The sequence below is a fragment of the Epinephelus lanceolatus genome, chromosome 11 (assembly GCF_041903045.1).
Source record: "Epinephelus lanceolatus isolate andai-2023 chromosome 11, ASM4190304v1, whole genome shotgun sequence".
Classification (NCBI taxonomy): domain Eukaryota; kingdom Metazoa; phylum Chordata; class Actinopteri; order Perciformes; family Serranidae; genus Epinephelus; species Epinephelus lanceolatus.
Window position 1 is genome coordinate 44243016 of NC_135744.1, and position 10102 is coordinate 44253117.

The following is a 10102-nucleotide window of genomic DNA, read 5'->3' on the forward strand; positions in this document are numbered from 1 at the left end:
ATAATGGGTCACTTGTCTCTATGTGACGAGGTAACACTTGTTTTCTTGAGATTACGAAATAATTAGCTCGCGTGTGTTTTTTCAACACAGGAAAATAAAACAACCTTTAGTTTGACTTGTGATTGATTGAGATTGATTATCTCATTATCAGGAGATATTAAAATTTGTTCTCTCAAAATAACAAAATAAGGCGTGATCAAGAGGTAACGCCCCAGATGTTCACGTGTGTTGGAAGCACGGCCGTCATCGGCTTCCGTAAAAGGATCAAAGGATCAATCAATAAACAGTTTCTTAATATCTCAATTCACAAACTTTATTTTCTAAGAAAAATAATTTCATACATTTCTCAGCAGTTGGTTTTTAAGAGAGACAACAGCGCTGCCGCCCTCCTGGTGCCAGGGTGGAGGTGGAGGAGGGGGGCGGGGGTTCGGGCTAAGTTGGCCAAGAAGCTAAGCTATGCTAAGCTAGGCTAGGCTAAAGGAAGCGGGGCTGATCAGTTGCAGTAGTTCTGCAGGTCGAAGATGTTGCAGGGTCGGTGGCAGCACTGCTCCACGATGCCTCGCTTCACCATCATCTCCATCTGGTCCTTGTAGGCGAACTCCGCCACCTCGTTCTCGCCGCCTGCCGCCGCTGCTCCGCCCACCTTTGGAGGGAGGAAACCTGGCGGGACAAACAGGTGCTCAGGTTTGTTTGTGTAAAAAGAGGAGGAGTTTCTTTAAAGAAAATTTTCACTGTGTGGTGTCAGCACTACTTCCTGCGCCGCTGCTCAGACAACAACAACAACAAAACAACAAACGCTAAAAAGCCTGACGTTTTAAACGTGACTCAGATCTGATGATGATTAATTCACAGTTTGGTTAAATGAGCGGATGTTGTGGAGGTGAGGAGATGTGTCTGCGTCTCACCCATCAGAGGGTCCACGTCTCTCTTGGGGTTGTAGAAGAAGCCTCTGTCCCCACAGACCAGGTAGAGCGCGTCCACCAGGTGAGAGCCACACAGGTGCTGCGGCGCCGTGGCAGCCTGAGAGCTCGGCCACGACACGACCAGTAAGACCAGCAGAGAGACAGACTGGAGCCACAGAGCCGCCATGATGGACGAGAGCTGAACACACACACACACACCCACACACCACGTTCAGTTGTAGATACTAAGAGGCTGTGAGGAGGAGGAGGTGGGGGGGTGAAGATGAGAAGGGGTAACAGGCAAAGAAGCAGAGCAGGGAGAAGAGTAGATGGAGGAGGAAGAGGAGCTGTACCTCACCTGTTAAAGGAGGAGACGGAAGAGGTGACTCTGTGATGAAGAGGAGGAGCAGGTCAGCTGAGAGCCGGTTGGTGTGAGGCAGAGCAGAGGGCGTCCTCCTCTTTTATAGTCCGTCACCTCCACCTGCACACGCCCACCGCTCCGTGTGTGTGTGTGTTTGTGTGAGGTGCTGACACACACACTTTGCAGCACTCAGTAAAACAAACAGATCTAATGATCCTTCATGATCTTATCACCTCTGATTGACCAACACTGATCACCAATCAGCCGCCTGTTGCTCTGCAGAGCTCAGCTGCTCCACACGCCGACCACTCGCCACAGAAGAAACTGTCGACGCCGCACGTTTCTACAAACCCAAGACTACCTTACATTTAAACATTTCATATCAGTGTTTCTAAGTGACTGGTTTTGTCAACAGAAGGTGGTGTGATGCCGGCGAAGCTGCACAGCACTGTTCAACACCAACAAACAACAACACCAGTTGTTTTTTTAAATACAGCTATTATTATTTTAGCAGCCCGTCCCTCCATTTCCTGCCACAAAAACCCCGCCCACTCTCACTGAAGAAATGACCACACAGGTAGACTGTGCACGCCACAAACTCATGTTGTTTTCCTTCAACAACACACACACGTGGTTACGTTTAGCCGACACACACACGTGGTTACGTTTAGCCAACATACACACACGGTTACGTTTAGCCAACACACACACACATGGTTACGTTTAACCAACACACACACACGTGGTTACATTTAGCCAACACACACACACACACGGTTACGTTTAGCCGACACACACACGTGGTTACGTTTAGCCAACACACACACACGTGGTTACGTTTAGCCAACACACACACACGTGGTTACGTTTAGCCAACACACACACACACGTGGTTACGTTTAGCCAACACACACACACACGTGGTTACGTTTAGCCAACACACACACACACGTGGTTACGTTTAGCCAATACACACACGTGGTTACGTTTAGCCAACACACACACGTGGTTACGTTTAGCCAACATACACACACGGTTACGTTTAGCCAACACACACACACATGGTTACGTTTAACCAACACACACACACACACGTGGTTACGTTTAGCCAACACACACACACGTGGTTACATTTAGCCAACACACACACACACACGTGGTTACGTTTAGCCAACACACACACACGTGGTTACGTTTAGCCAACACACACACACGTGGTTACATTTAGCCAACACACACACACGTGGTTACGTTTAGCCGACACACACACGTGGTTACGTTTAGCCAACACACACACGTGGTTACGTTTAGCCGACACACACACGTGGTTACGTTTAGCCAACACACACACATGGTTACGTTTAGCCGACACACACACGTGGTTACGTTTAGCCGACACACACACGTGGTTACGTTTAGCCAACACACACACACGTGGTTACGTTTAGCCGACACACACACACGGTTACGTTTAGCCGACACACACACGTGGTTACGTTTAGCCAACACACACACACGTGGTTACGTTTAGCCGACACACACACGTGGTTACGTTTAGCCAACAAATGTCTATAAATCAGTGGATAAGTTTCTTTGACTGTCACAGCCGCTGTGACCCGACTCATTTCACCATCAAGATTTGATCCATTCAGTCTGATCACATTTGGAAAATCTGGAGGAGCCACAAGATTCAATCATTTTACCCCCTTGAAATCCCTGTAAACATGTCAGTGTGAGTGAAATGGTCCTGCAGTGAATGTGTCACAGTGGGACTAACACACCCAGATCATGTGACTCCTGCATGTATACAGTTAATCAGACCCAAACTGGCCGAGGCGCTCTGAGCATGCTCCACAGTTTCCGCCCCGGGCTTTGACCCTGAAGTCCAATAGCATTAAATGTGTAAGAGAAGAAGAAGCCGGTAACAACATGGAGAAATCTACATCCAGAGTCGTGACTTTTTGGACGGACCAAACGTACAGAGCTGTAAAGTTGTCCACCATGGTAGCAGTTAGCTGCTAGCTAACCGTAGCTAACTTGTTTGTCCATTGTTTGGTCTGTGACGTAATAGGTCAACAGGAAAAAGGTCCAATACTAACAAGCTGAAAGGGGGCATATCAATAAGATAAGTTTGGTTACTTTGCAGATTCAGATTAAAATTAAATTAAATTAAATTAATAATGTTGTAATATTACATATATATTAAGATAACACTTTATTGATCCCTAGAGGAGAAATGCATAAACTACCCAGCAGTACATAAAGTAATTAAAATCAGCTCCATCTTTTACCCGCTGTAACATTAAAGTGATGAACACATTAAGGCATCAATGATTAAAATATAATGTATATTATTCTGAAATGGGCCGTTGTGCATTATGAGGACTTTCGGTACCATTGGTACTTTGAGTATATTTTTAAGTATATCTAATGTACAGGTTAAATATCTGCATGCAGGACTTTATGTTCTTCTTCTCTGTGGCATTAACACTTATTAAAGCAGAGGATGAGAGCACTTCTTCTTCCACCTCCTGTGCTCGGTGACGACACACAGATCATTAACTCCAACACGCACACACAGAGTGTCTAATGGGTGTCATAGGCTGCTGACGCTGTGTGTTTGTCACTTAGAGGGAAACTCAACTAACCGTGACAGGCGTCAACATGACGAACCGTCTGTGACGGAAAACAAGACGTTTCTGAGAACTTCACTTTGTCTCAAATCTCCCAGAAACCAAATCTGCTGCCTCTCACCCTCGTCTTCAGAGTCTGTACATCACCTGAGAGTCCGTACGTCACCTGAGAGTCCGTACGTCACCTGAGAGTCCGTACATCACCTGAGAGTCCGTACATCACCTGAGAGTCCGTACGTCACCTGAGAGTCCGTACGTCACCTAAGAGTCCGTACGTCACCTGAGAGTCCGTACATCACCTCAGAGTCCGTACATCACCTCAGAGACCGTACATCACCTCAGAGTCCGTACATCACCTGAGAGTCCGTACATCACCTCAGAGTCCGTACATCACCTGAGAGTCCGTACGTCACCTGAGAGTCCGTACATCACCTCAGAGTCCGTACATCACCTGAGAGACCGTACGTCACCTGAGAGTCCGTACGTCACCTCAGAGTCCGTACATCACCTGAGAGTCCGTACGTCACCTGAGAGTCCGTACGTCACCTGAGAGTCCGTACGTCACCTAAGAGTCCGTACATCACCTGAGAGTCCGTACATCACCTCAGAGTCCGTACGTCACCTCAGAGTCCGTACATCACCTGAGAGACCGTACGTCACCTCAGAGTCCGTACATCACCTGAGAGTCCGTACATCACCTGAGAGTCCGTACGTCACCTGAGAGTCCGTACGTCACCTAAGAGTCCGTACATCACCTGAGAGTCCGTACATCACCTGAGAGTCCGTACATCACCTGAGAGTCCGTACATCACCTGAGAGTCCGTACGTCACCTGAGAGTCCGTACATCACCTCAGAGTCCGTACATCACCTGAGAGACCGTACGTCACCTCAGAGTCCGTACATCACCTGAGAGTCCGTACATCACCTGAGAGTCCGTACGTCACCTGAGAGTCCGTACGTCACCTGAGAGTCCGTACGTCACCTAAGAGTCCGTACATCACCTGAGAGTCCGTACATCACCTCAGAGTCCGTACATCACCTCAGAGTCCGTACATCACCTCAGAGTCCGTACATCACCTGAGAGACCGTACGTCACCTCAGAGTCCATACATCACCTGAGAGTCCGTACATCACCTGAGAGTCCGTACGTCACCTGAGAGTCCGTACGTCACCTAAGAGTCCGTACATCACCTGAGAGTCCGTACATCACCTCAGAGTCCGTACGTCACCTGAGAGTCCGTACGTCACCTCAGAGACCGTACGTCACCTGAGAGTCCGTACGTCACCTCAGAGTCCGTACGTCACCTCAGAGACCGTACGTCACCTGAGAGTCCGTACATCACCTCAGAGTCCGTACGTCACCTCAGAGACCGTACGTCACCTCAGAGTCCGTACATCACCTCAGAGTCCGTACATCACCTCAGAGTCCGTACGTCACCTGAGAGTCCGTACGTCACCTAAGAGTCCGTACATCACCTGAGAGTCCGTACATCACCTCAGAGTCCGTACATCACCTCAGAGTCCGTACGTCACCTCAGAGTCCGTACATCACCTGAGAGACCGTACGTCACCTGAGAGTCCGTACATCACCTCAGAGTCCGTACATCACCTGAGAGTCCGTACATCACCTGAGAGTCCGTACGTCACCTCAGAGTCCGTACGTCACCTAAGAGTCCGTACATCACCTGAGAGTCCGTACATCACCTGAGAGTCCGTACATCACCTCAGAGTCCGTACGTCACCTCAGAGACCGTACGTCACCTGAGAGTCCGTACGTCACCTCAGAGACCGTACGTCACCTGAGAGTCCGTACGTCACCTCAGAGACCGTACGTCACCTGAGAGTCCGTACGTCACCTCAGAGTCCGTACGTCACCTCAGAGACCGTACGTCACCTGAGAGTCCGTACATCACCTCAGAGTCCGTACGTCACCTCAGAGACCGTACGTCACCTCAGAGTCCGTACATCACCTCAGAGTCCGTACATCACCTGAGAGTCCGTACATCACCTGAGAGTCCGTACATCACCTCAGAGACCATACGTCACCTCAGAGTCCGTACGTCACCTCAGAGTCCGTACATCACCTGAGAGTCCGTACATCACCTGAGAGTCCGTACATCACCTCAGAGTCCGTACGTCACCTCAGAGTCCGTACGTCACCTGAGAGACCGTACGTCACCTGAGAGACCGTACATCACCTGAGAGACCGTACATCACCTCAGAGTCCGTACATCACCTCAGAGTCCGTACGTCACCTCAGAGTCCGTACGTCACCTGGGAGCCCGTACGTCACCTGAGAGTCCGTACATCACCTCAGAGTCCGTACGTCACCTGAGAGTCCATACGTCACCTGAGAGTCCGTACGTCACCTCAGAGTTCGTACGTCACCTGAGAGTCCATACATCACCTGAGAGTCCGTACGTCACCTCAGAGTCCATACATCACCTGAGAGTCCGTACGTCACCTCAGAGTTCGTACGTCACCTGAGAGCCCGTACGTCACCCGAGAGTCCGTACATCACCTCAGAGTCCGTACGTCACCTCAGAGTTCGTACGTCACCTGAGAGTCCATACATCACCTGAGAGTCCGTACGTCACCTCAGAGTTCGTACGTCACCTGAGAGTCCATACATCACCTGAGAGTCCGTACGTCACCTCAGAGTCCATACGTCACCTGAGAGTCCGTACGTCACCTCAGAGTTCGTACGTCACCTGAGAGTCCATACATCACCTGAGAGTCCGTACGTCACCTCAGAGTCCATACATCACCTGAGAGTCCGTACGTCACCTGAGAGCCCGTACGTCACCTGAGAGTCCGTACGTCACCTCAGAGTCCGTACGTCACCTGAGAGTCCGTACGTCACCTCAGAGTCCGTACGTCACCTGAGAGCCCGTACATCACCTGAGAGTCCGTACGTCACCTGAGAGTCCGTACGTCACCTGAGAGTCCGTACGTCACCTCAGAGTCCGTACGTCACCTGAGAGCCCGTACGTCACCTCAGAGTCTGTACGTCACCTGAGAGTCCGTACGTCACCTGAGAGTCCGTACGTCACCTCAGAGTCCGTACGTCACCTCAGAGTCCGTACGTCACCTCAGAGTCCGTACATCACCTGGGAGCCCGTACGTCACCTGAGAGTCCGTACATCACCTCAGAGTCCGTACGTCACCTGAGAGTCCGTACATCACCTGAGAGTCCGTACGTCACCTGAGAGTCCGTACATCACCTCAGAGTCCGTACATCACCTCAGAGTCCGTACGTCACCTGAGAGCCCGTACGTCACCTGAGAGACCGTACGTCACCTCAGAGACCGTACATCACCTCAGAGTCCGTACATCACCTCAGAGTCCGTACGTCACCTCAGAGTCCGTACGTCACCTGGGAGCCCGTACATCACCTCAGAGTCCGTACGTCACCTGAGAGTCCGTACATCACCTCAGAGTCCGTACATCACCTCAGAGTCCGTACGTCACCTGAGAGCCCGTACGTCACCTGAGAGACCGTACGTCACCTCAGAGACCGTACATCACCTCAGAGTCCGTACATCACCTCAGAGTCCGTACGTCACCTCAGAGTCCATACGTCACCTCAGAGTCCGTACATCACCTCAGAGTCCGTACGTCACCTGAGAGTCCATACGTCACCTGAGAGTCCGTACGTCACCTCAGAGTTCGTACGTCACCTGAGAGTCCGTACATCACCTGAGAGTCCGTACGTCACCTCAGAGTTCGCACGTCACCTGAGAGTCCGTACGTCACCTCAGAGTCCGTACGTCACCTCAGAGTCCGTACGTCACCTCAGAGTCCGTACGTCACCTCAGAGTCCATATGTCACCTGAGAGTCCGTACGTCACCTCAGAGTCCGTACGTCACCTGAGAGTCCATACGTCACCTGGGAGCCCGTACGTCACCTCAGAGTCCATACGTCACCTTAGAGTCCGTACGTCACCTGGGAGCCCGTACGTCACCTCAGAGTCCGTACATCACCTGAGAGTCCGTACGTCACCTGAGAGCCCGTACATCACCTCAGAGTCCGTACATCACCTGAGAGTCCGTACATCACCTGAGAGTCCGTACGTCACCTGAGAGTCCGTACATCACCTCAGAGTCCGTACATCACCTGAGAGTCCGTACGTCACCTCAGAGTCCGTACGTCACCTGAGAGTCCGTACGTCACCTCAGAGTCCGTACGTCACCTGAGAGTCCGTACATCACCTCAGAGTCCGTACATCACCTCAGAGTCCGTACGTCACCTGAGAGCCCGTACATCACCTGAGAGACCGTACGTCACCTCAGAGACCGTACATCACCTGAGAGTCCGTACATCACCTGAGAGTCCGTACGTCACCTCAGAGTCCGTACGTCACCTGGGAGCCCGTACGTCACCTCAGAGTCCGTACGTCACCTGGGAGCCCGTACGTCACCTCAGAGTCCGTACATCACCTGAGAGTCCGTACGTCACCTGAGAGTCCGTACATCACCTCAGAGTCCGTACATCACCTCAGAGTCCGTACGTCACCTGAGAGCCCGTACATCACCTGAGAGACCGTACGTCACCTCAGAGACCGTACATCACCTCAGAGTCCGTACATCACCTCAGAGTCCGTACGTCACCTCAGAGTCCGTACGTCACCTGGGAGCCCGTACATCACCTCAGAGTCCGTACATCACCTGAGAGTCCGTACATCACCTGAGAGTCCGTACGTCACCTCAGAGTTCGTACGTCACCTGAGAGTCCGTACATCACCTGAGAGTCCGTACATCACCTGAGAGTCCGTACGTCACCTCAGAGTTCGCACGTCACCTGAGAGTCCGTACGTCACCTCAGAGTCCGTACGTCACCTCAGAGTCCATACGTCACCTCAGAGTCCGTACATCACCTCAGAGTCCGTACGTCACCTGAGAGTCCATACGTCACCTGAGAGTCCGTACGTCACCTCAGAGTTCGTACGTCACCTGAGAGTCCATACATCACCTGAGAGTCCGTACGTCACCTCAGAGTTCGCACGTCACCTGAGAGTCCGTACGTCACCTCAGAGTCCGTACGTCACCTCAGAGTCCGTACGTCACCTCAGAGTCCGTACGTCACCTCAGAGTCCGTACGTCACCTGAGAGTCCATACGTCACCTGGGAGCCCGTACGTCACCTCAGAGTCCATACGTCACCTCAGAGTCCGTACGTCACCTCAGAGTCCGTACGTCACCTGGGAGCCCGTACGTCACCTCAGAGTCCGTACGTCACCTGGGAGCCCGTACGTCACCTCAGAGTCCGTACATCGCCTCAGAGTCCGTACGTCACCTCGAGTCCGTACGTCACCTGGGAGCCCGTACGTCACCTCAGAGTCCATACGTCACCTCAGAGTCCGTACGTCACCTCAGAGTCCGTACGTCACCTGGGAGCCCGTACGTCACCTCAGAGTCCGTACGTCACCTGGGAGCCCGTACGTCACCTCAGAGTCCATACGTCACCTCAGAGTCCGTACGTCACCTCAGAGTCCGTACGTCACCTCAGAGTCCATACGTCACCTCAGAGTCCGTACGTCTCCTGAGAGTCCATACGTCACCTGGGAGCCCGTACGTCACCTCAGAGTCCATACTTCACCTCAGAGTCCGTACGTCACCTCAGAGTCCGTACGTCACCTCAGAGTCCGCACGTCACCTCAGAGTCCGTACGTCACCTGGGAGCCTGTACGTCACCTCAGAGTCCGTACATCACCTCAGAGTCCGTACACGATTTAAATGTTGTCCTTTTATCTCTCTTTTATTTCCATATGTCATTACGAGCCCGGTCTCACTCTGTCCTTGAGATCCAGCACCTGGGCAGTGTTTTGCGGCGTCAGAAACCAACAAAAAAGGCAACTTTTAACGTTGACATGATACGCAGCTGCTTGCCGTTACAGTTTCATGGTGCCTGGCGGCGTCAGGAAGAAATGCAGCAGGACAAGGATGAAAGGGTGGTGGTAGCTTGGTAGCCAGACCGGATCAGTAATTACATATGGAAATTAAAGAGACATAAAAAGACAACATTATATTGTGACATCTGCTCCACACAGGACACACTGTAGTTCTGAAACCTTTATTGACATGTAACAGCTGGGGTCATGAAGGAGGACAGCCGACTCACTAATGGTACAAACTATAAATTAACACACTGATGACAATAACGATCACAAAGCATCGTGTGCTGAACAGACAATAACAACAAAAAT

The 10102-nt window shown here is 51.5% G+C and overlaps 1 protein-coding gene across 1 annotated transcript; it reads right to left on the reverse strand.

Moving 5' to 3' along the window:
- Positions 1 to 299: 299 nt before the first annotated feature.
- ins (preproinsulin) lies at positions 300 to 1420 on the reverse strand. Its single transcript, XM_033648076.2, has 3 exons — positions 1261 to 1420; positions 906 to 1101; positions 300 to 660 (listed from the first exon to the last, which is right to left on the reverse strand). The coding sequence occupies exons 2-3, from the start codon at positions 1087 to 1089 to the stop codon at positions 494 to 496; spliced, it is 351 nt and encodes a 116-aa protein (XP_033503967.1). The 5' UTR covers positions 1090 to 1101; positions 1261 to 1420; the 3' UTR covers positions 300 to 493.
- Positions 1421 to 10102: the final 8682 nt, after the last annotated feature.